The sequence below is a fragment of the Callithrix jacchus genome, chromosome 11 (assembly GCF_049354715.1).
Source record: "Callithrix jacchus isolate 240 chromosome 11, calJac240_pri, whole genome shotgun sequence".
NCBI classification, from domain to species: domain Eukaryota; kingdom Metazoa; phylum Chordata; class Mammalia; order Primates; family Cebidae; genus Callithrix; species Callithrix jacchus.
This window is the reverse complement of record NC_133512.1, coordinates 44292632-44319285: the sequence shown is the minus strand read 5'-3', so window position 1 is coordinate 44319285 and position 26654 is coordinate 44292632. Positions and strand designations below refer to the sequence as shown.

Here is a 26654-nt window from a genome sequence, read left to right as displayed (position 1 = left end):
TCTGACAAGTGTTCATATCATAGAATTGCAAATCATCAATATTTTAGAACTTTGCATGGGCAAAAACAATTATTTCTACCTTCTAATTTAAAATTTATTTTTTTCAATTATTGTAAATCTAGTTGAATTGGAATGTAAGGTGAAAAATGCCCTTAAGGGAACATTAATTAATTAATTAATTAATTGATTGAGGGAGAGTCTCACTGTTGCCCAGGCTGGAGTGCAGTGGTGCAATTTTGGCTCACAGCAATCTCTGTCTCTTGGGTTCAAATGACTCCTGTGCCTCCACCTTCCTGGCTTTAAGTGATGCAACCACGTAGGCCTCCCGAAGTGCTGGAATTACAGGCATGACCCCCCATGCCCAGCCTAGGAACATTATTTAACATAACTGCAATTCTGGAACATTCATTAGGATCTGATAATATATGATCTTTATACCAATCTTCTATTATACCAAAGCCAAAGCTGTACTCGAAAAACCATTGAATAGATCCATTAATTTCTTCCATATATCTGGATTGCAATAGAATCTCTAATAGTTAGAAATAACTCAGTTAAAAGAGTGAAGGCCCTGGAATTGTAAAAGAACTCAAGAACATACCGAGCTTTCATTTGGCTGGCAACCATTTTTTGACTCTGGAAATTCTGATCTATGAACAAGAAATCTAGAAAGTTTTTATACTGTAAAATATTTGCAAAGCACCTTAATTTTGCCCTCTAAACACCTAGTAATTTACACAGAAACTGGTTTACATTCCTTAGTGTTTGTCAGTACACTTTTCTTATGAAGCTTCAAGCTGTAATATCAATCCAAATGCAAAAAGTAGGACTCTGACCCAGCTTGCAAGGGAGCCTTCATTAGCAACTCGGTTCAGTTATTGCTCCCGCTGAAGCTGAACTTGTGAAATGAATGTATCAGAAAATGTGGGGCAGGCATAACATAAGCAATTTGACTCCAGAGGTGCACGCTAACCCTCTCATTTGCAGACATCTTTATTATTATACCTACAGAGAAAAGAAAGTGCCTTAATTTTCCTGAGACGGGAAGAATACACATTATATTTCAAATTTCCCAATACTTAAAACCAGAGTTCAATGCATCACCTGGAAAAATTAATTGAGATAGCTGTCTTCAGTGAAGTAGGTGTCATTACACCAGATGCTTTTATTGTTTTGTTTTTTTCCCTGTTAGAATGTTATCAATCAAAAGCTATGAACCAGACAATAAAATCAGTCTTTCTCTCTCTCTCACCAATTTATCTGTATTAGCATCAAATGTAAGAACATAGAGGTACTGGGTTCTAGCAATCCAGATGCAGTAAGTGAGGATTAAACTATCCAAACATTTTAAAGATTAAGTGAGATAACCTTTATTTTCATGAGCATCATCCGTGTGTCATCTGCTTGCCTAGAGTGGCAGTTCTGAATAGGAGATCCTACTGTAATATCTTTCTATCACAGTTTCCAATTGCTACTGTAACAAATTACCAATAACTTCATAGCTTAAATAATACAGATTTATTATTTTATAGCATTTAAGCTCAGAAGTTGAAAATGGGTGTCATTGAGTTAAAATCAAAGTATTGACAAGGCAGCATTTCTTTTTTAGGTTCTAGGGAAAAATCTGTTTTTTTATCATTTGCAGATTCTAAAGACCTGCTGCGTTCTTTGGTTTGTGGTCTCTTGGTCTCTTTCACCATCTTCAAAGCCAGCAGTAGCATCTTCAAATCTCTCTCTGACACTGAGGACCTCTTCTGCTTTCCTCTTTTACTTGAAAGGATCTTCAGCATTACAGCATGCCCACCTGGACAATCTCTTTATTTTGGAGTCACATGATTAGCATCCTTAATCCATCTACAACCTAAATTACCTGTTGCCATGTATCATGGCATATTCACAGATTCTGAAGGTTAGCATGTGGACATCTTTTAGGGGCCATTATTCTGTCTACCACCTTTCAGCATTCTTTGGAGAATCAAAGACAGCTGTCCATGACTCTATCCCCACTAGTCTGCAGATCCTGAACTGGCCCAGTGATTGTCACTGTCAGTGACAGGATACCATATTGGTTACTGAATTACCTGAAAAGTTAGAAATGTTTTGCTGTTGCATCAGGAAAGTGGCAGGAGGTAAAAAGGACATCAGGATGAAGTGTAAGTTTATTCAGTCAAAGTTTATAAGGAATAATAAAAATATTTCTTTTGTAATGCTGACGTACATTTACGCTTTCCCCAATATAGATGATTTGTGTTTCTCCTTTTGCTATTTGAAACAAGTAATATATTTTATTGCAACCCAGAAGTTTTTTTGGCAGCTGTCATTCATTCATTCAAAAATTATTGGATATGTAATATGAGATTTCCTGTGGGGAATAGTGGTGAATAGGACCCAAGGCTGGCCTTCAGGTGACTCACCAGTTCAATAAAAGAATAAAACAGTAATCATTTAAAATACAGAAAAAGAGGCATTTTAGTATGGGTATCAGGAGGTCTTAAGGGAGTACAAAAAAGACTCACTAAAAAGTCAACATGATCTGTGCTGGGTCACAGCGGTTCCAGACATTCTTCCAAAGAAAGTGAACGAACCTTTGAGGAAGGAGATGTGGCCATAAGTACAAAACTTGCTGAAGTGCACAATCATGAAAGAACATGGTGATACATGGGGATAAAAGGGGAGAGGGCATAGGAAATGTTGACATGGTCCAGCGCATGAACATCCTTGCTTACTTGAGGATGCTGGACTTGTATCATATAAAAAATAGTGATCTCGAGTTCAGGAGATCGAGACCATCCTGACTAACATGGTGAAACCCCATCTCTATTAAAATACAAAAAATTAGCTGGGTGTGGTGGTGCTCAACTGTAGTCTCAGCTGCTCAGGAGGCTGAGGCAGGGGAGTCGCTTGAACCCAGGAAGCGGAGGTTGCAGTGAGCCGAGATCATACCACTGCACTCTAACCTGGTGACAGAGCAAGACTCCATCTCCAAAAAACAACAACAAAAAGATGATTTAATAAGGGAGATTACCTATTTGTAAAAAAAACACAATAGTAATTGTAGAACAAGAATGACAGTAGGGATAAAGAAGACTTTATGCTGCTGATATAACTATTATGACTATGACTATGACTATTGTCCAGTATTTCTGTTGCAGCTAAAAGATACTATTTCAGTGCTTGCCAGTAGAAAATAATTTTGAAATCTATATCCAGTTAATCTTCACAACAATTCTGAAACAGGTGCTGTACTTAACCTTATTTGGACAGATGAGAAAACTACAGTTCAGAGACATTAAGTTTTCCTGGACACACATTCTGTAAAAATGGGCAACTGGGATATAGGTTTACACCACTGTCCCTGGGACCCTCTTACAGCAGCCAGAGCCTGACTTACCTTGAAGTCCTCAAGTTGAAGCTACCATTTCCCTCACTTGCATAGGCCCTTTCCCAAACTTGATGAATTCAAGCAGAGAGCAAGCACCCAGTCAGTCACATGGCAGAGCCACAGGCTGCTGCCCTACTATGGGGCCACCACAACCACCAGGTCTCCAGGCAATACTCTGAGTAGCCCAGATGATTATCTCCACCAATCTTGACTCCAAGAAAGAGGATCACAAAATGCTTACTGGGCATTTTGACTCCAGCCACCTGTTCTTCTGGCCTTGTGAAAACCTGAATGAGCTGGACCATGACCACCAAGGTCAGAGGTCTAGAATTCTCAGAGGCATCACCTGGGCAAGAGGCTTTAAAGGTATTACTGTTGTGACATTACCAACAGAAGTTACAAAGCCAAAATAAATTTCTAAACTATCAATTTAAAACCTTTTAGCCATTCTGGAGGAAAGATTGAGTTATATTTATATTTTCTCAGTAAAAATATTATAGAATTGTTGTCTACAAAGAGAAGATCAAAGGGGATGCAGCCAAAAATACAGGAAAAAATATGGAAATGGGTCAGGCAATTAGTTTTCTTTCTAAATGTCTGTTTTGCCTTGTAATTTTATATTCCTTTCCTTAGTGAGATCTCACTAAATGTGGGAGTTTTAGGACCCAAAAAACTTGGATCCACACCTGCCTGCAGCTATAATTTATGCAGGAAATGATGAAGGTCTAAGCAAAGGCCTCCACTGTGGAGGTGGTAAAAGGGAATGGACTTGACAAATATTAGGGTGGTAGGTAGAGTCGATGGTACTCTTAGGAATGAATGGCAATCTGAAAGAATGATTGAGGATTTTCCTGGAATTCTAACTTGAGAAACTAACTGGTGAAATTCACTGGGAAAGTTACACAGGTGGTAGGAGGTGAGATGTTAGGAGGTGAGATCAATTTTATTTGGAAGATTTAAATTTAATATGCCTGTGAGATATTTAAGTTAGGCTGTAGGAATAGCTGGTAAAATTATCAGCTGAGTTCAGAAAAGGTTGAATTGGAGATACAAATTTGGAAGTCCTAGGCATATAGCTATATTTAATTTCATGGATAAAAAATGTATATATAATTAAAAAAAGAGAGAGGGTTAGAAAAAACATTAAACAGATAGGCCAATAACCCAGGGTGAAAATTTGAAGTATTCAATAGCCTACATCAGTGGTCCCCAACTTTTTTGGCACCAGTGACAGGTTTTTCCCAGATAGGGGAGTAGTGTGTGGTTTCTGAATGAAACTCTTCGGCCTCAGATCATCAGACATTAGATTCTCATAAGGAGTGCCCAACTTAGATCCCTCACATGTGCAGTTCACAAAAGGGTTTGCGCTCTTGTGAGAATCTAATGCCACCACTGATCTGACAGGAGGTGAAGCTCAGGCAGTAATGCTCCCCTGCTGCTCATCTCCTGCTGTTTAGCCTGGATCCTAATATGCCACGGACCAATACTGATCCATGGCCCTGGGGTTGGGGACCCCAGCCTACATAAGAATATAAATGAATTTGTGAATCAAAAGTGTTTTTACTTTTTGTAATTCTAAAAGGAAAATTACCTATTCATCTATCTGTCCTTCTATCCATTGATCTGTTTATCATCTGAATGCAACTAATCCATCAGATCATTGTAATGATTTTAAAATTACTTGTTACAATACAGAAGTTGCTGATGTGGTCTTTTATTTGATGTGTTTATTGCCAGATGAATACCACTTGGCTCCAAGCTGTGTTTTGACATGAGAAACATCACCAACAACTTCTCTATTAAATTGATAGTCATTAGGTAATTCTGAGTTTCAATAATGTTCTTTTAACATCAGGATATGGTTCATGGTCTTGAATCTTCTTGTGGCAATTGCTGTAAAAGTAACAATTGAATCAATTTTTTCTACTCATACTATGAGATGAGAATTTTATTGTTTAATATTTCTATTACAAGTTAAGCAATAAATATAGGTTTTATCATGTTACATTGAACCTGATCCTTCAGGCCTGGTGAAAGACAATTGTATCATGGTGAATATGAAAAGAAGATACGTTTTTGCATTTATGGGCTCCATTACTGACTCTGTCACAGAGGGTTTTTTTAAGTTTTAATTTCTTTTAATGAATATTTTTATTATACTTTAAGTTCTGGGGTACATGTGCAGAGCATGCAGGTTTGTTACATAGGTACACACATGCCATGGTAGTTTGCTGCATCCATCACCCTGTTATCTACATTAGGTATTTCTCCTAATGCTATCCCTCCTTTATTCCCCCATCCCCTGCTATCCCTCCCTAAGCCCCCCACTCCCTAACAGGCCCTGGTGTGTGTGATGTTCCCCTCCCTGTGACCATGTGTTCTCATTGTTCAACTCCCACTTATGAGTGAGAACATGCGGTGTTTGGTTTTCTGTTCTTGTGTCAGTTTGCTGAGAATCATGGTTTCCAGCTTCATCCATGTCCCTGCAAAGGACATGAACTCATCCTTTTTACGGCTGCATAGTAGTCCACAGTGTATATGTGCCACATGATCCTTGTATAGTCTATCATCAAGGGGCACTTGGGTTGGTTCCAGGTCTTTGCTATTGTAAACAGTGCCGCAGTAAACATAACTGTGCATGTGTCTTTATAATAGAATGATTTGTAATCCTTTGGGTATATCCCCAGTAATAGGATTGCTGGGTCAAATGGTATTTCTAGTTCTAGATCCTTGAGGAATCGCCACACTGTCTTCCACAATGGTTGCACTAATTTACACTCCCATCAACAATGGAAAAGGTTTCCTATTTCTTTACATCCTCTCCAGCATCTGCTGCCTCCGGATTTTTTGATGATTGCCATTCTAACTGATGTGAGATGGAATCTCATTGTGGTTTTGATTTACATTTCTTTAATAAGCAGTGATGATGAGCTTTTTTCCTTTTTTCATGTTTGTTGGCTGCTTTTTTAATTGACAAAGCATAATTGTACATATTCATGGGGTACATGGTGATGTTTTGATACATATAATGTATCAAAAGTGATCAAATCAGAGTAATTCGCATATCCATTTTCTCAAAAATTTATTATTTCTTTGTGTTGGAAACATTTAATATCCTCTTTTGAGCTATTTGAATGTATATAATATATCATTGTTAGTTATAGTCATCCTACAGTGGTACAGAACCCTAGACCGTATTTCCTTTAACAAACTAATTTTGTTTCCTTTAACGAACCGTAATTTTGTATCCTTTAACAAATCTACTCTCCAACAAAAGTACTCTGTTGTACTTTTTACTTCTATGAGATTAACTGGAAGTTCTAAATGTTATCTGTGGACCTCAGTTTTCTAATGTGTGAAATGCAAGTGGTGTTGATAATTACGGAATTCTAATGAGTTCATTTATGTGTAAAATCACGCCTGGAACAAAGCAAGCACTATAGAAACATCGGCTTCTACTTTGATTACTAAAATTGACATTGTTAGTACCTGTGATGGGTGAGGATTTAATGGATTTCAACAAACTCGTCCACTTAAGTGGAGGGCTAATTCGTCAGGATAGTGCAATATAGGATACCTTTGAGGGGCCCCTCCTGATCCTATTCTGCTCCAATGGCCTTCTCTATCCACAGCAGCCTCCTTTTTGTAGCTCAGTGTCCCTGCTTCTGCCACAGTGGCTTCTCATTACTGCCTACACTCCTACTTTTCCAGCCTCTCCCCTCTTTCCTCACAGCCCAAAGTTCATGAAGTCCATGGTTTCTGCAGTTTCTACCAGAGCCCTTGAGAGGGCAGCTCTGAAGAAATGCTAGCTGGCAGGGTGAAGACTGCCGATGCCCTTGCTTGTCTCTGACCAGGGACAAATTAGAGAAACCCCAGTGTGTGGGAGCCATGGAAGTGTAATGGGCTGTAGACACTCTTGCTACTCCTGGTGGGTCTTCTCCTGGCCTGCCAGGCCTGGGTGTGTGGCATAGCAGGAACGAGGGGAGCTTTCTGGATCCCTGCTAGGGGGGTTGGGGGAGGAAAGACTGGCAAAAGCTCTCCAATTATGTGTGGCTTTTGGGATCTGACAGGCATGGGCACCAGTCAACTATTATTGGTCCTGGTGTTTTCCAAAGAGAGGTACGTTTAAGGAATGTAAGAGGTGTACTCATTGCAGACTTTGAGTGTTGACAGTGAAATTTTGAAATTTAAATAAAACTGATTTGGGTTTGAGGGATGGTTGTACGGTTAAGGGAGAAACACAAAGAATATAAATAAATATTTAATGGAGACTTCAAGAAAGGCGTGCCTTTCAACAGTGGCCATGGGTTTTGGTGATGTGTCTCATGATGACATTATATTTAATTCTCAAAATGCTATGAAGTTATATAACTGTAGAATTCTCTTGGTGGTCTAATAACATTTGCTCAGATTTAGAGATTGTAGGTTATTCTGGCCTATCTGCATATGTCCAGATAATTTGGTGAAGGAATTAGTTTAGGGAGAGTCCAATGTTATACACATAACCTGAACATACAATGACAAGTTATTTTGAACCTGAAGTTGACAACTAGGTTTCTAACAGATAAACACCAACAATTTTTCGGCTGTTTTTCGAGAACAGAATAAGATCTGCACTGTGGATTGTATTGTCCTGCTCTACCACACACCCAGGCCTGGTGTATTAATGTCGATGTGCCAGAACTGCTCTAAATTATTTAATGTATTTAATTTTTAATACATATTTTAACTTCGCAGTTGAGAAAACTGAGGCTCAGGGATCTTAAATAACTGGGCTGAGGTCACACAGCAAGTGAGCAGCAGATCCAAGCACTGTAGCGGGGTCTGGCACCAGAGCCCTCATGCTAAAACATGTCAGTATGCTGCCCATGACTGCAAAGCCGAGAAGGCACTGGGGACTCAACATGGGGTGGTCTTCAAACTTCACAAAATGTTGAAAGAAACTTTTGTGAGACTGTGAAGTCCCATCTTTTTGAGTGGCAGAAATGATGTAGAAGCACTATGTGGTACTTGAAGACGGAAGATCTTAAAAATGTAGCTGCAGTAGAAAAAATATACACATTAGGCAGTCGCCTTCTTTTTCTTTTTCTTTCTTTTTTTTTTTTTTTTGAGACTGAGTCTCACTCTGTTGCCCAGGCACGAGTGCAGTGACATGATCCCGGCTCACCGCAACCTTTGCCTCCCCGGGTCAAGCAATTCTTGTGCCTCAGCCTGTCGAGTAGTTGGAACTACAGGCACATGCCACTGTGCCTGACTAATTTTTTGTATTTTAGTAGAGATGGGGTTTCACCATGTTGGCCGGGCTGGTCTTGAACTCCTGACCTCAGGTGATCCAGCTGCCTTGGCCTCCCAAAGTACTGGGATTACAGGTGTGAGCCACCATGCCTGGCCATGTTTCTTTCAGCTCAAACATGGTTTCTAATTTTTCAACCAATATATTATGAAGTCCCTGGTAATTTAAGGATTATTATCAATACTATTTTAAACAAAAATGTTTTTCTGAGATCAACTGACTTCACGGAATGGACAGTTGGATCCAAATACGGAGTAAAAGAGAGAGAGCTTTTTGGATCTGCTAGTGACTCTGCCACCAGTTGTAATTTGTTGGAAAGATTTCATATTCTATTAAAAATTTTTAACTTGTTTTACATGTATTTTTAATACTCAGTTTTAAAACACTTAGCATCAACATTTTATAATTAGTGTTCTCTAGTTAGTTTCATAAGCTTTAGAGAGTTTATGAAGTCACTTACATTCACAGAATATAATCTAATCAAACTCCCTGAATATGGAGAATGACCAGATACTGGTTTCAGAATTTTCAAGCCAAAATACCTGGGAATTATTTAATTTTTTCATTGTTTCTCTTCCATAATGTACAATTGATTTTTATAGCCATTTCTAATTTGGGGGGTTTGCGTTATTCTTTCCCATTCCCTCTCTTACTTGCTTCCTTGCCTCTTTTTGTGCTTTCTTCTTCTGCTCCTTGTTTAGCTAATAATTTTAAGTATAAGCATTATCCAAATGAGTTATCTGCAAATTCCCTAACTTTTTAATGAGATGAGTCCATGAAGAATTTAGGACTTGATTTCTGTGTTCCTGCTCCCATTCACCTTCTCTTATTCTGAATTTCCTTAATTCGACCTTCTTTCCTCATGTAAAGTTTTAGCTTTTCAAAAAGCCTCTTGCAGATCTACTTTCTCTAAAAGCCTTTTCAGATTTATTCACTAAATTATCATTTCCTCCGCTGAATACGTTGGCTCTTCCCTTATCCAGTTGTGTAACATGGTCATCTGTTTACTTAATTCTTCTAAAAGATCCAAAGGTGTTTAGAGAAGAAATTGTTTCCTTAAGAATGTTTTAATTGCTGCAGCCCCTTTGCATAATATGTTGAACCTAGTCAGTGCCCGAGAGATATTTGTTGAAGTCTGTTACACAAAATAAGAAACTGGTTTCATGCAGAAAATTCAGCTTGTGTTCCCACAGTTTAATCATTCAGGTTGTTGGCTTACTTAGAATCTAAAATTGCTGGAATAATATGCACAGCAGCAACTTGGGGCCCAAAGTACCACAAAGTGGACTAATTTGGTTCTTAATTGCATATAATTCAGTCCCTAATTACTCCCTGACAAAAGGTAGGGTGTCTGGCCTTATATCCCTAGTGGATATATTCAGCGAGGTCGGAGGATTGTGGAGCGGCTGGAGGAGTTCATTTAAGAGACAAAATCTGGCCAGAATGGCAGTAACAAATGACACTGAACTGAGTGGTTAACATTTTTATTTCAAAAAGCAGGATATTGCATATATCACCTTCTGAGAAAATAATTAAGGTACTATAATTAAATGAGTTCCATGTTTTTAAACACAATAAGGTTATACAGAATCTCTCAAATGTGAGTTTACTCAAACTTTATTGAAACACAGCAGAATTTAGTTGGGAGCTTTAAATGGTGATTTCTGCCTCTCACAAAATAATAGCTCTTTAACAGGGTTTTATTTATTTTCTTTAGGTTTACAGCCTTAATATATGTTACAAGGGTTTAATTTTTTAATGGAGATAATTATTTAGTTATTTGAATAATAATGGAAAATAGGATTCAATATTATTTAATTATTCTGTATTGAATAATTCTTTGGGGGTTCTATGTGCCATGAAAAGTACATTTCCCTTTTTATAACCAATGAGCAACAAACTGACATTGACACAGAAAGGAAAAGAATTCTCTCAAAGTCTTGTCTCATTCAAAGAGAATACAGTCTGAGATACCAAACAGATTCTTCCCTGAAAAATTCCAATTGCTTCCCATACCCCTAAAAAAGAAAAACAAAATAAAATGTGGAAACACACATGCGATTCACTAGCCCTCACTAGATTTAAATTTCTGTCTGCAGTAGACAGACTATGCTAAACATCTGAGCCTTTGTTTTATTCTGGCTATGATCACATGAACCCGTCTTAAATAAAATAAAAACAGTTTTAAAGTGTTAATTTTTTTTATCTTCCTACAAGCTATCTCCTTCCACCACAACACATTGACCAGCATTTTCACATCAAATACACATGATATACACGTGGAAGTGGAAAAAATAAATTTATGTCTTTTAAACTTTCTGGTTCAATGTAGATGCCGCCTTTCCTATTTCTTAAAAGTGTGGATGTTGAGGTTTATTCTGGAATCTCTCTCTGGAATCTCATCGATGCAGTGTATGGCAATATTTAGCAGAATGCATGTTTGTTTTTCCCCTTTGCTTTTGAGTACTGTTAAGTCCAGCATTAATTTACTTTTAAGACTTTCGTCCACTTAAAACTTTATACAGCTGTGTCTTCTATATTAAAAGAGCACAACTCAGCAGCTCAAAATTCATCCACACATGTAGAAGTTTTCATCTTGTAAAGGTAATATAATATCATCATTCAATATTTTATATTCCAGAATTTCAGTTCAGAGTTTTCCTTAAACTATATGTTTTTCATATGAAGCTGTGATAAAACTGGGGAGAATATCTTCTCTGATTTCGAACTCAAGTTACATTTTTAAAAACTACTTTCCAAACCCCAGGGGTCGTATACTTGAAGGGGCAAGCGCATCAGTGTCTTTAGAAAATGAGTTGAGAAAAGTCAAATTGGATTCATATTTGAACGTTTATTATTGGTACCGAAGAATCCAACTGACTGAAAATGTAACACTATTAGCACTAATTGCAGTCATACAGCTACGTTGGAGTGGAGCTGCATCCCATTATTTCAGTTATTGAAGTCTTACAGGCAGGTTGTTTAATTTGTCTCATCCCACTGTCTATCCAACAGTTTCTACTGCACAGATTGTTAAGAATGATTCACAAACTGTTGCTGCCTTCAAATGATATACTATAAAAGGTAGCCAAGAAGTAATTGTATGTTGTAGCGAACATAAAATAATTTGTGGCTTCAAAATATATTTTTGACACAAAGCCTGCCTGCCCATTGTAGAAAATTTTGTCAATTCATGTGAAAATATTTATTACCTGTAACCATAGAAACAAAAATCAATGTGTGTGTTATGTAACATTGTGTCAGTAATGCACTTGTTACTGTTGTGAGATTTCTTTTGGTCTAGATTACTGCTCTGCCAAACAACTTTTTTATTTTTTATTATACCAGGGCAAGTGATTGCTGTACTAAATTTGCAATTGTAATCATAATTTTCCTGGGAATGCTAAATGATGTCTTAATTTTATTCAGAAGCTTTATTTTTAAAGTAATTAAGCTTATTGTTGGTTGATATTTACCATCCAGTGTTCCAGGAACACTAAAAGAATATACTTTGTACATAATCTTCCATTATAGCACATTGCTTGAGAGTAGCTATTTGATATAACAGCATTCAGTTGAGTTTTCAAACCAAAGAACTAAAATTATAGCAATTTCACTTGAAATCCATAAATCCATGCACAGGATTGTGTTCAACAGAATCACTAAATGCTATTTGTTATTCAGAAATGTATGAATCAATAACAAAATAGAACTGATAAATCAATTAGCACTTTAATGCAGAGTGGAGAGAAACTAATAAATCATGCAGTTCAAGCACTCGTTTTCCTTATGGCATGTTTGAAAACATAAAACATGCAATGATGAGATGCAGGTCAATATGAATGAACAAGATTCCAAGACTGTTCAGAAGCATTTCATTTTATATCATAGGCTTAATGAAACACTAAAAGAAAAGTACCGTTCCATGATTTCTTTAAACAATCAGAGAACCCAGCCATGCGGTGAACACCTTCAACAGTGATCTAGGCCGTCGTTTCCATGTAAACATTTGAAATGTCATAGAGATGGGGGTGGAGTAGGTGAGGAGGAGGGAGCTGACTGCATGCATGATTTGCTTCCAAGAGCTCAATATTGTTACAGGTACCAATTTCTACTAGAAAGAAACTGATACAATCATTTACTTCCTTCAAGTGTACTTAACCGATTCATGAAAAATTACACCTATATTTATAAATGACTGAAAAAAGCAAGAAATCATTTATGGAGCTTTGATTATGTTGTCTGGTCTACTGTCTGTCTGTGAAGGTGAGAATTTTAATCATAATGAATGGGTAACTCACTTTCTTTCCAGCATTTTAGTCATCAGAAAATGAATCACAGGAACCACAAATTTGCTCCACCATGCTTAATTAATTATGCATTAACCAATTTCTCTCAAGCATCTGTTTCTAAATCTTTGGTGGGAAACACATTGATTAGGCACATGGTTTAAAATATCTATTTGGTTATTGGTGTGGTTATGAATTCTCTCCTAGATTCTCATGCAGAAAGGAACAAGGCTTGCCGTATTACCACACTTTACTGTCAAGTAATATGTTTTCACTTATTTCTGGAATTAAGAAGAAAACTAAGCAAATTAAAACTGTTTTTCAGCACGAGAAAACTTTATACCTGATATTTTTATTTCCACTCCTCTGAGTTGTTGAAGAAAAACTAGGTATAAATAGCAAGATATTGTAGTCAACTATTTAATAAACCTTTGAATTAAAAGTTTCTCCTCAAGTCATAGGTCACTGATACACTGATTCTAAAAGGGAAACATATAGCAATCTGTAATTATGATCATTGTAGCATTACTGATTAGTACATAGTAATAATTAGAATCATACTGAGCATCACATTTCCCATGGTATTTCCTTTTTCATGTTTCACAGGTTTTTCTCACAGGTTAGTAAATGGAAATTGGAGAAGAGATGGGTGGGAGATGTAAAAATCTGTGGGAATGCATGCAACCAAAATACGCAGTTTCACTTCATGTAAACTTCTGCTTTCTTCATGCAAAGATGCCTATAAAAACTGAGACAATAAATTTTCTAATAGCTGAATTTTACATTAGCCCAGTAACAAAAACTATTAAACCAATTCCATGATTTTGCATGAGCAGGAGACTTGAAATGGTTCAAAGACTTCCAGCATATGTGTCCCAGGGCCCAATTATGCTAATTCAATTTCTAAGAATGAAACAAGACAGGATTATTCCTTGCTTCGGTTTCTTGTCCTTTTGACGAGGGAGCAGAATAACCCGGTTTTTGGAGGAGGGCCCATCAGCATTGGGGCTTGGTTCTTGTGTGTAATTTTTATCTAGAAGAAAAGAGAGAGAGAGAGAGAGAGAGAGAGAAAGTAATCTCCAGATATAATACCAAATTGTGAGACTCTCTGTTAAGGTTAATAGTATTTCATGAATGACGGAAACACCACAAGTGTGAAATGTAATTTCAGAGTTTCTATTATTTCCAAAATACTTTTAAAGGAGATAAGGATGTGCACTTAAATCGTAATAATTTTTAAAATTCTCCAAAGTCACATTTTAAATACTACGTTACCTCTAATCTCACTTGTAGTAACATCCTAGAACTGCTCCCTTAGGTTACACGATTATCCAGTATTATTTCTTGACCATTAGTTATGCATTATTTATTGAAGTCAGGAAAGAACGCACTATTAGAGTTTCCAGAGTCCTAGTTATAGCCCAATATCAAGATGAACTCAGTATCAAGGCAAGCCTTATTTATCTTGCTAATCAGATTGTTTCTCTCTTTCAACATGAACTGCAAGGCTTAATTTCCAAACAGTCATTAGAAATGAAAGTCAAAAAGTTAACATGCATAAAAGGTCAGAAATGATGAACTAGCTTTCTAATTTGTTAATTAATTGGTAATAGAATAGGATCAAATATTGAAAAGCCTGCTTAAACCACTTTGAGAGACTGTTCTAAAGCTACTCGTTTTGATTTCTTTGATATAAAACTACGAATCACCTTAAATGAGACAACCTTAAAGTAGATTACGTCTGCAATTTTCTCTAATTCAACTCGAAATTAGAGAAGACATTTTATGAATATATGCTATGCTCAAAGCTAATTGAAAGCAATTATCAAAGTGGCATTTTGTCTGTGACTTTAAGATACATTGTAAGATAATAAATGATTCTCATTATGTAATAAAAAGGTCACATCTTGCCTTTGGGCTAGTGACGCTAAGAGTTTTTCAAAAGCAATGTGAGACATTTTCTTTAGTGAACTGCGACTAATACGAGAACCATCGCTTATTAAATATCAGTTGTCACCTGCACAGCATCCGCATCAGAGATGAGTATTTCTTTCAAAAAGAAACACCACCTCATTAACAGCTGAAAAAAATATATCTCTTAAAGTGCACACCTGACATTTTCAAGTTAAAATGAATATCCTTCACTTGTCATTCACTAATGGCAATGAAACAAAAAAATGTATATCACGTGGACAGGATCATTAAAATCTGCAGTGGGGCTTTTGGGAAATGGAAATTTACTTCACAGTCTAGAATGATAGAAGTATGTGGAAAACCTTAAAAGAATGAACAACTTTATTTAAGTCTGTTGGAATCAGGTTATTCTGGAAGGATTCAGTGTTCTCTTCCCTACAAAAATAAATTGAACCTGTAAAAGGCCTCTAAGGCTGACCCAGCCTCAAACTCTGGATATCCAAATTTATCTTATGAATTAGGGAATTGACAGATAAGATACCAGAATGCACTTATCTATGTAGATTGAAAATGATCTCTACTAGATTTTCCCTCAATAAGTCAGCATTAGATTATACTCTACCTTATATGACTGATTTTTAAACTCCTCTGAAATTCTAGCAGTAGACAGGATCTAATATGGCATCATTCATCATTTATTCATTTTACAAAATTTGTTCAGCCCCTACTATGCTTCAGACACTGTATCAAAAACTTTGAATAAATAGACAGTATACAGTCTGCCCCGAAGAAATTATAGTCTAGCAGGAAAGATAAAATGAACAAGCACATTGAATAGTGTTATAGATGCTGAAATGGGAGGCTAAGCAGAAAGACACTATTTTTTACCATTGAAAATGGAAATGAATCATTTTCCGCACAAATGTCATTTTTAAATGAGTACTGGGAAAGCAGTTATCATGTATTACTTACATGATAACCTTACATTCAAATAGAATATTAGGAGCTAAAGGAAGAAGGTTGAGATTTCTGGGTTCATAATTTCTGGACTAAATGCTTTACAGGGTATAATAGTATTAGGACATTTTGGGAAATTAGATCATTATTCCCAAATAGTTGATAAGACCATGAAAGAAATATATCTCTCCAGCCATTTATATATGTTAGTATCAATTTATGACAAAGCATAGCAAAAATGTCAGATATTTATTATCTTTAAGATTTAGTTTCTTTGTGTTTTTTTTGTGGGGGGATATATAAATTTTGTTTGATTATGACTATTAAAAACCCTTTTTAAAAAAAACAAATTACATGATTCTATGTCTTTAAAAATAGCACAGTATCTCATTCAGTTCTCTTGACACAATGGGACTTTTAATCTATGTGACTAAAACACAAGTTCCAGTTTTCAGTCACTAAACAGAATAATGGCCAGTACTATTTGAAAAATTATATGTAACTTGTCTTCTTGGTAATTATTCTATAGTCAAAGTACCCAACTATTTCTTTAAACTAAGTATATTTTTTTTGGGAAAAAAAAGAAATCCACATCCTTTTTGTCTGTTTATGGAAATGAGAACCAATTGTTTGTATTTTCTTCTTGGTTAGTAGAGAACACACGGAGGAAACTAGCGTTCAGTAAGTGCCTGGCTCTTCTCATCCCTTATTTCACTGGATTATTCCATGTCTTGGTATATTTGGGCAGAAGCAAAATTACTAAAGATGAGATTAATTCTAAGCCAGGTGGATTGTTGGCATCCCAGTCACAGAAATTCCAGGTGTCGGCTCTAGAAAGCTGCAGAGACTCAAGGGAACCCTCAGGCTCAGGTTGCTCACGTGGGGAAAATCCTGGTTGAGGGGAGTTTACAGAGATTGTAATTATGACCCTGATGCCTGTTTTGTATACATTAAATATTCTTGTTTTATTATTATTCTTACTTTTCTATCCACTAGAGAAATAACAATGAGTTAAAACTTTTATAAGTTCTGGGGTACATATGTAAAACGTGCAGGTTTCTTACATAGGTATACATGTGCCATGGTGGTTGGCTGCATCCATCCCCCATCATTGACATTAGGTATTTCTCCTAATGCTATCCCTCCCCAATCCATCTACCCCCTTCTATTCCTCCCCTAGCCCTCACTTGCCAACAGGCTGTGGTGTCAGACGTTCCCCTCCCTGTGTCCATGTGTTGTCATTGTTCAACACCCACTTATGAGTAAGAACATGTGGTGTTTGGTTTTCTGCTCCTCTGTTAGTTTCCTGAGAATGATGGTTTCCAGCTTCATCCATGTCCCTGCAAAGGACATAAACTTATCCTTTTTTATGACTGCATACTATTCCATGGTATATATGTGCCACATTTTCTGTATCTAGTCTATCATTGATGGGCATTTGGATTAGTTCCAAGTCTTTGCTATTGTAAACAGTGCTGGTATAAACATACAAGTGCATGTGTCTTTATAATAGAATGATTTACAATCCTCTGGGTATATATCCAGTAATGGGATTGCTGGGTCAAATGGTATTTCTATTTCTAGATCCTTGAGGAATTGCCACACCATCTTTCACAATGGTTGAAATGATTTACATTCCCACCAACAGTGTAAAAGCATTCCTATTTCTCCACATCCTCTCCAGCATCTGTTGTCTCTTAATTTTTTAATAATCACCATTCTAAGTGGTGTGAGATGGTATCTCAATGTGGTTTTGATTTGCATTTCTCTAATGACCAGTGATGATGACCTTTTTTTCATGTTTGTTGGCTGCATCAATGTTTTCTTTTGAGAAGTGTCTGTTCATATCCTTTGCCCACTTTTTGATGGGGTTGTTTCTTTCTGGTAAATTTTTTGAAGTTCTTTGTAGATTCTGGATATTATACCTTTGTCAGATTGGTAGATTGAAAATTTTTTTCCTATTCTGATGGTTGCCAGTTCATTTTGATGTTAGTTTCTTTTGCTGTGCAGAAGCTCTTTAGTTTAATTAGATCCCATTTGTCAATTTTGGCTTTTGTTGCCATTGCTTTTGGTGTTTTAGTCATGAAATCCTTACCCATGCCTATGTCCTGAATAGTATTGCCTAGGTTTTCTTCTATGGTTTTTGTGGTGTTAGGTCTTACATTTAAGTCCTTAATCCATCTGGAGTTAATTTTAGTGTAAGGTGTCAGGAAGGGGTCCAATTTCTGCTTTCTGCACACGGCTAGCCAGTTTTCCCAACACCCTTTAGTAAACAGGGAATCCTTTCCCCATTGCTTGTTTTTGTTGGGTTTGTCAAAGATCAGATGGTTGTAGATGTGTGGTATTGCTTCCGAGGCCTCTGTTCTGTTCCATTTGTCTATATCTCTGTTTTGATGCCAGTACTATGCTGGTTTGATTACTGTGCCTTGTAGTATAGTTTGAGGTCAGGTAGTGTGATGGATCCAGCTTTTTTCTTTTTGCTCAGAATTGACTTGGCTATGTGGGCTCTCTTTTGGTTTCATATGAAGTTTATAATGGTTTTTTCCAGTACTGTGAAGAAGGTCATTGGTAGCTTGATGGAGATAGCATTGAATCTATAAATTACTTTGGGCAGTATGGCCATTTTCACGATATTGATTCTTCCTATCAATGAGCATGGAATGTTTTTCCATCTGTTTGTTTCTTCTCTTATTTCCTTGAGCAGTGGTTTGTAGTTCTCCTTGAAGAGGTCCTTCATGTCCTTTGTTAATTGTATTCCTACATATTTTATTCTCTTTGTAGCAATTGTGAATGAGATTGCACTGATTTGGCTCTCTCTTGGTCTGTTATTGGTGTATAGGAATACTTGAGAGTTTTGCACATTGATTTCGTGTCCTGAGACTTTGCTGAAGTTGCTTATCAGCATAAGGAGATTTGGGCTGAGACAATGGGGTCTTCTAAATACACAGTCATGTTGTCTGCAAATACAGACAATTTGATTTCCTGTTTTCCTAATTGAATACGCTTTACTTCTTTTTATTGGCTGATTGTGCTGGCCAGAACCTCCAATACTATGTTGAATAAGAATGGTGAGAGTGGGTATCCTTGTCTTGTGCCAGTTTTCAAAGGGAATGCTTCCAGTTTTTGCCCATTCAGTATGCTCTTGGCTGTGGGCTTGTCATAAATAGCTCTTATTGAGAGTTTTTAGAAAGAGAGCTGATGAATTTTGTCAATGGCCTTCTCTGCATACATTGAGATAGTTATGTGGTTTTTGTCTTTGGTTCTGTTTATGTGATTGATTACATTTACAGATTTGCATATATTGAACTAGCCTTGCATCCCAGGGATGAAGCTGACTTTTTCGTGATGGATAAGCTTTGTGATGTGCTGTTGGATTTGGTTCGCCAGTATTTTACTGAGGAATTTTGCATCAATGTTCATAATGGAAATTGGCGTGAAATTTTCTTTTTTACTTGTGTTTTTGCCACATTTTGGTATTGGGATGATGTTGGCCTCATAAAATGAGTTAGGGAGGATTCCCTCTTTTTGTATTGCTTGGAGTAATTTCAGTAGCAATGGTACCACCTCCTCTTTGTACCTCTGGTAGAATTAGGCTTTGAACTCGTCTGGTCCTAAACTGGTTTTGGTTGGTAGGCTATTAATTGCTGCCTTAATTTCAAACCTTGTTATTGGTCTGTTCAGGGATTCAGCTTCTTTCTGGTTTAATTTTGGAAGGGTGTAAGTGTCCAGGAATTTATCCATGTCTTCTAGATTTTCTGGTTTATTTTCATATAGGTGTTTGTAGTAATCTTTGATGGTAGTTTGTATTTTTGTGGGATAGGTGGTGATATCCCCTTTATCACTTTTTATTGCATCTATTCAATTCTTCTCTCTTTTCTTTTTTATTAGTCTGGCTTGCAGTCTATTTTGTTGATCTTTCCAAAAAACCAGCTTCTGGATTTATTGATTTTTTTAAAGAGTTTTTTGTGTGTGTCTCTGTCTCCTTCAATTCTGCTCTGATCTTAGTTATTTCTTGTCTTTTGGTAGCTTCTGAATTTGCTTGATCTTGTTCCTCTAGTTCTTTTAATCGCAACGTTAGGGTGTCAATTGTAGATCTTACCTTGCTCCTTTTGTGGGCATTTAATGCCATAAAATTTCCTTCAGACACTGCTTTAAATTTTTCCCAGAGATTCTGGTACATTGTGTCTTCCTTCTCATGGTTTCAAAGAACATCTTTATTTGTGCCTTCATTATTTATCCAGTAGTCATTCAGAAGCAGGTTGTTCAGTTTCCATGTAGTTGTGCAGTTTTGAGTGAGTTTCTTAATCCTGAGTTCTAATTTGATTGCACTGTAGTCTGAAAGACTGTTATGATTTCCATTATGTCAATATTAGACCAATCAACGAGACAGAAAATTAACAACGTTCTCCAGGACTTGAACTCATATCTGGACCAAGCGGACCTAATAGACATCTAAAGAAGTCTCTACCCCAAATCCACAAAATATACATTCTTCTCAGCACCACATTGCACTTATTCTAAAATTGATCACATAATGGGAAGTAAGTCACTCCTCAGCAAATGCAAAATAATGGAAGTCATAACAGTTTCTCAGACCACAGTTCAATCAAAAATATTATCCTCAAAGACTTTAGAATATATTAAGTTTTAGCAATCTGAGGACATGTAGCAAATGGCCTCTCTTTGAGTGCCTTCTTTTATTAAGAGTCACGTAATTACTTCTAAGTTATTCCTTGATACATCAAATATTTATTGGGTACTGGCTATGAACAAGGCATTTTGCAACAGCGATTTTGGTTGTTTACTTTCTAGAGAATCTGACATTATTATTTGAAAGAGAAAACTGGGCACTCGTAAACAGTGGTGATGGGACTCCTAGAAAGCGGAATGGCTCCATGAAGGTAGAAGAGCATGCAAGGTAAATGCTATCAGATACAGAATGGTGTCCTCCTATAAAGGACACCATTTCTCCTATCATGTACCCTTTCAGAAAAGAAACAGTGGCAGAGAAATGTTATTCTGCTGCCCATGACTCTTTCTATTTGTCTTCCCATTTCAAATGAAGACTGGCCACTTCGAAAAAGATAAATCCAAAGAATGTGGGTTCAGTTTCACTTTTATAATTATTCAATAGGAAATAAGAATGAACATATAGAAACCAGGACCAGAATCAAAGATTATAAGGCATAGTCTTCTTATTTCTATTACATTGTTAAGGTTGCATAGTTTGATAGTTGTGATAGTTCTACCTCATAGTTACAATGTTAAGAATAAGAACCAGAATAAAAAACAATATTGATCTGGCTCTTGGTGTATGCTGAGCTTTATGGGACATGTTTTACACATTATTCAGGTGTCACCGATTTCATCCACCTCTTTGAGTTGCCCTCAACAAAAGTCTATTCCCATAAAAAATATTATAGAACAGTGTAAAACTGAAGTAGAATTTCATAAAATGGATAGAAGAGGGTATTTGTGTCTCACAGTACGTAGCAAATAATGTTTAGTCCCCAGATATTTGTGTTCTTTTCAAAGACTTTCTTCAGGCCAACTAGCATGAGAGGGAAGAGAGATGGGTCTTTCCCTGATTAGTTTTCCAGGCAGTATTTGGTTCAGCTTGTTGGTGATTTTGTTCCTGCTTCCCTGTCTTCCAACATCAAATATTTCCAAAACCCTTTATTACGAAAAGTAGCATTTTTTTTTCTCTTGCTATCTAAACTGCTCAGCATCCTTTCCATAAGCATTTATTGAAGCATTCTGATAAGTTTAGAAGAGAGGTGGGTCTCTCTTGTTTCAGGAATTCTTATACCTCCTATTGAAATTATGTAAAAAATAATTTTATCATATCCAATTTTGGCCTCCTAGCAACTCTGGGAGGTAGCTGTCAACATCTTCATTCTACACTGAAGGACAAAGAGACTTAAAAGGGTTCTGTTACCTGCATAACATCAGTCAAGTGGGTAAATGCAAGAGCTGGGTTTGATGGTTGACTCTCAAATCTCCTGGGCCCTCCTTGCTAATTCCCACCTCTGCACCTTTGTGCTAGTTATTGCCCTAGAGAGCATTCCCTGTCTTTTTTGCCAATCAAATTTCTATCCCTGTCCTGCCCAGCTTAAATCACACATTATTGTAAAATTTCAAAGTGCAGGGATAAAAAGAAGATTCTAAATGTCCTCAGAGAGAAAAAAATAGGTCACTTACAGAAAAATAAAAATCAGCATGGCATCAGGCTTTTTAAAAACATTAGTGCTGGAAGACAATGAAGAAGCACCTTCAAACCCCAGAGGAAAAGTTAATTTTATCCGAGAACTGTATACTTAGTCAATGTATTGATTAACTGCAAGGGTAGAATGAAGACATTTTCAGTCACGAAAGTATCTGGAGAATTTGCCTCCTATATACCCTTTGAAACATATTTGGGATGTTCTGTAGCAAAGTAAATGAGTAAGCTAAGAAAGAGAGTCAAAAAACAACAGATTCAACTCAAAAACAAAAGATCCAGGATGGCAGATTGGCAAGAGAACTAGACAGAAACCTAAAGGGAAGGGCTTCTGGCGTACAAATAAAAGGAGTTTGTATAATAGATATATTGGTAGGGTAGAGTTTTTTTTTTTTTTTTTAAGGAAAATGAAAACTATTATAAGGATCACTTTGCAAAGAGAAGATAGAAATTCTAAAGCTTTACAGGAAAGAAAATGTGATTGTGGGTCAGTACTTGGTTCTGCAGTTGACAACATTTTCCTAGTCTCAATGATTATATATTTTTTATTGATTTAAATAAAATTATTATATACTTCTCAGAAGCAGAACAGCTTAATGGCTGCTGGGGCCCACCATTTCCTATCTGGGGACTTTGGGCAAGATACTACGATTCATTGCCCTTATCAATACTATAGAGCTTTTAATAGAGTGTCTTATTGGTTTCTTATAAGGATTAAAGGAATCAATGTACATAAAATGCTTAGGCTGTTACCTGGTACACAAAAAGCACTTAGTAAATGTTAACTATTAGTAACAGAGTTGAATACAGTAATGTAAGAGTGTTAGAAACCACCTTTGTATAGCACTAAGCACAGGATCCCTGAAACTAATCCATACAAATATAACAACAAAGGGTATTTACAGATATGGAGTAAACGATGAGAAGAAATAGTCCAAGAATTCAAGTAGCATCTGATGAGACAATCTAGTGGCAAAGAAATAAAGGACCCAGGATAGCTATTTTTCTTGAAAGTCTGTACCTTGTTTAGTTCCATGTGCATATACTACTTCGGTACCAACTTGTAAATATTTTTTAAAAATCCCTCTGTAGGTGAGACTCCTGCACTCTAGTGTTTTCATTCTCCAAATATGATCCACAGGCTAGGAGCACTAACATCATTATTAGAAATGCAGACTCCACGGTCCCACCCGAGATCTTCTGAATCAGATTCTGCTTTCTAATAAGAACCCCAGGTGACTCCTCTGTACTTTTAAATTTGAGAAGCCCCAGACTATTTGTCATTTTAGTTCTCTTCTTAAGGGGCAAGACCAATAAAATCTGTTGACTGACTGGCCAACTGAATAAATGAATGAAAACAGTGCCTTTTTTACACCTCCAAAACACATGGAAACAAATATCCTAACTTACTCAACTTTAATGACCTTTATTGTTAATATACTAGGTACCAGCCTACCTTATTTCAGTGTGGAGGATTTTTTAAAATGTAACTGAAGTGTTTGTAATATAATGATGATAGAAGACATGTGATGGCAGAATGTAATATGCTTTGAGCTGGGGATATTTTCAGGGTACAATAAGAGTAAAAAAAAATGCCATTTAGATCATGGTGGAAGGACAGTGGCAGAATTAAAAGTTTTAGTCACATCATTCTGACAGCAGAGATTAGGGGTTGGTGCCATTGCAGAGGCATGGAGATGAAGTGGAAGGTTAATGTGGTATTCCAGAAAGAAGTGAAATAGATTTGAGTCACAGCAGTGCAATGGGAACAGAATGGAGGCAGACTTAACAGACACTGAGGAGGCACAAGTACAGGATCTGATGGATTAGTGGGTTCATGGGGCACTGGGAAAAGAGGAAGATTTTATTGTAATTTCCATGCTTTTGGTCTTCATTGTTATGTGTATAGCGATGCTCTTTTTTTTTTTTTTTGAGATGGAGTCTGACACTGTGTCACCCAGGCTGTAGTGCAGTGGCGTGATCTCAGCTCACTGCAATCTCTGCCTCCTGGGTACAAGCGGTTCTCCTGCCTCAGCCTCCCAAGTAGCTGGGACTACAGGCATGTGCCACCATGCCCAGGTAATTTTTTTTTTTTCGTATTTTTAGTAGAGACAGGGTTTCACCATTGTTGGCCAGAATGGTTTTGATCGCCTGACCTCGTGATTCGCCCACTTCAGCCTCCCAAAGTGCTGGGATTACAAGCATGAGCCACTGTGCCAGGCTTGTAGTGATGCTTCTTATAGAAAGAGAAGCATTTTTGGTAGGGGTGAAAATCAGGAGGATGGTGAAGCCACTGTTGAGGGTGACATTCTGAAGGAGACAGCATCTTTTGAGTCTGTGGGTGTGGTGTTCGGAAGGGAGAACAGGTCTTGAGATAGATTTAGGTCTGATCATCTTATAACGATGTCAGCAACTGAGAAGGAATTACTGAAGGGCAATGTGGCAAATACGAATAGCAGATGTTAGACTTTATAACTGGGGAATGCTGACATTTGAGAGTACAGCAGGAGAGTACGAATAGTGAGAGAGGTAGGTGAAAAACTGAAAGAAGTGCTATTATATAAACACTTCCAATCAGTCCTCGGTGTGCTGGTTACTCCTCTATTAATTAGGGTGAAACCTTCAAACTACATGAAATGAGGTTTGCTACAATGGTCTATATGTCCATGATAGAAGCTATTATGTTGTTTGACTTAATTCTAAATATAAAATTATTATATTTGAGAGTGATATATTTAAGTAGTCATTCATATTACTTCAGGGGTCAGCAAATATGATTTGTAAAGGATTAGACAATAAATGTTTTAGGCTTTGTGGTCTCTGAACTACCCAATACTGCCCTTATAAAGTAAAGGCAGTTTTGGGCTATATATAAATAAATTAATGTTACAATAAATTCTGTGTCTACAAACTGTAATTTTAATTCCATGTAATTTTCACGTTAGGAAATATTACTCCTTTCTGGATTTTTTCAGCCACTTAAAAATGTGAAAACAACTCTTAAGCTTTGGGCTATGTAAAATCAGGCAGCTGGCCAGATTTGGCTCACGAGCCATAATTTGCTGACCCTCAAAATAATAAAGTCAAATACTGAAAATTAAATCTAGCATTATGAGGCATAAGGTGAAAGAAATCATTTTAATTTAAAATCATGATTTATTGGGTCAATAGCTAAAACAAGAATAAGAGGAAATAATTTTCTTTGGCATATCTTTGCTATACTAAGTGCCACCATTCAGAAATCATTCTGTGAAAATTCTGAATTAGAATATATACTAACATTCCTCAATTTCGATAATGTACCAGCTGATCAACTTTGGCTCAAATGAATTCTCTTTTAAATTAATTCTCATTGCTTTGCACCAGGGTGGGCTTAATAATATTATGATTCTTCAAAAATACCTCAGCAGGTAGCATTTTCCCTGTTAAATATTCACCCTGTATCTAGCCAAAAATTTTCTCCCTGCTTCATCTCTTTCAGATTTTATTATCACTGAATTTATTCAGCTACCTGAAAAATGAATGGGGTTTTCAGAGCAAAATAATTGCCATAAAACATCTGTGAGTAGAGCTTAATTTGGCAATTATCTGGATCATTAAAAGTTACCTAGCTCGATTCTGGAATAAGATTGTTTCCTTCTAATCATGGAAACCATTTTGAATTCATGTGTGTAGCTGAGCCATATGACAGCAGGAATAAAGTACATGCTAAATTTTTCAGGTCCATAACTGCCAAAAAAGCAAAGCAATGAAACATAACAATTTTCTAAAATCCTTTTGCCAGTTTTTAAAATGATTCTAGCCATTATTTTCTGGAATGGTAATTTCCAAGTTTAATGTTAAAGTCTTTGATCTAATATCAAATTCAGAGAAATCAATGTGAAGACTTAAAATCCTTCAAAAATGGATTTGAGAGGTTTACTTGCCAATGAGATTCATAGGAAGTTTAAATATGTATGAAAAAGAGAAGACTTATTCCTAAAAGTGATGGGCTGTTTGGCCACATTGCATGGGAAATGTGCATACCTGGACTTGAAATCTCTTTTAAAATATAAATTGTGTTCTTAATTTCAAAATATTTTTGTGGCTCGAAGCTGGTTGCCAGGGAAGGTCAGAGACATTTTAAAAGCATTTTTTTTATTTCCATGTCTCTACAGAGAAGTAATCCTCACAATTTTAAATGAGTAACTGTTTATCTTTTCTTAGAGCATCTGCAAATCTTTGCTCACATGGAAAATAGAAAACAAAAACTTAAGAAAACAACAAAAAACACTTCTTTTCCTGACTATAACTAGACAATATTTACAACTTTTGACTTGACTTTTCTTACCGAGTAATATTTCAGCAAACTTTTTCTATATGGCCTTCTTCATTTAGGAGACGGTTAAGAACGCGGGCCCAGGACATGAGGCAAGGATTTGTTTCCCAGATTAGTCACTGGCAGCTATAAAGCCCTGACCAAGGAATCTCAGTTTGACCCTCAGTCTCTATTTGCTAAAGTAATGTAACAATAGTGCTTACTTTGAAAGACCACAGCAAATATCAAATAAGGCTATGCATGTCGTACACATGCTTCATAAATGTTATTAATTTTAGCAT

The 26654-nt window shown here is 36.6% G+C and overlaps 1 protein-coding gene across 24 annotated transcripts in view; it reads right to left on the bottom strand.

The window, feature by feature from the left end:
• Nucleotides 1-10143: 10143 nt before the first annotated feature.
• Nucleotides 10144-26654, bottom strand: part of DGKB (diacylglycerol kinase beta) — a 747505-nt gene continuing 730994 nt past the window's right edge. For all 24 annotated transcript variants that reach the window (XM_078342642.1, XM_078342645.1, XM_078342654.1 and 21 more), the window contains one exon: nucleotides 10144-13997. In XM_078342642.1, the coding sequence (XP_078198768.1) occupies nucleotides 13890-13997 (108 nt within the window). In that variant the 3' untranslated portion in view covers nucleotides 10144-13889. The remainder of the gene's footprint in view (nucleotides 13998-26654) is intronic.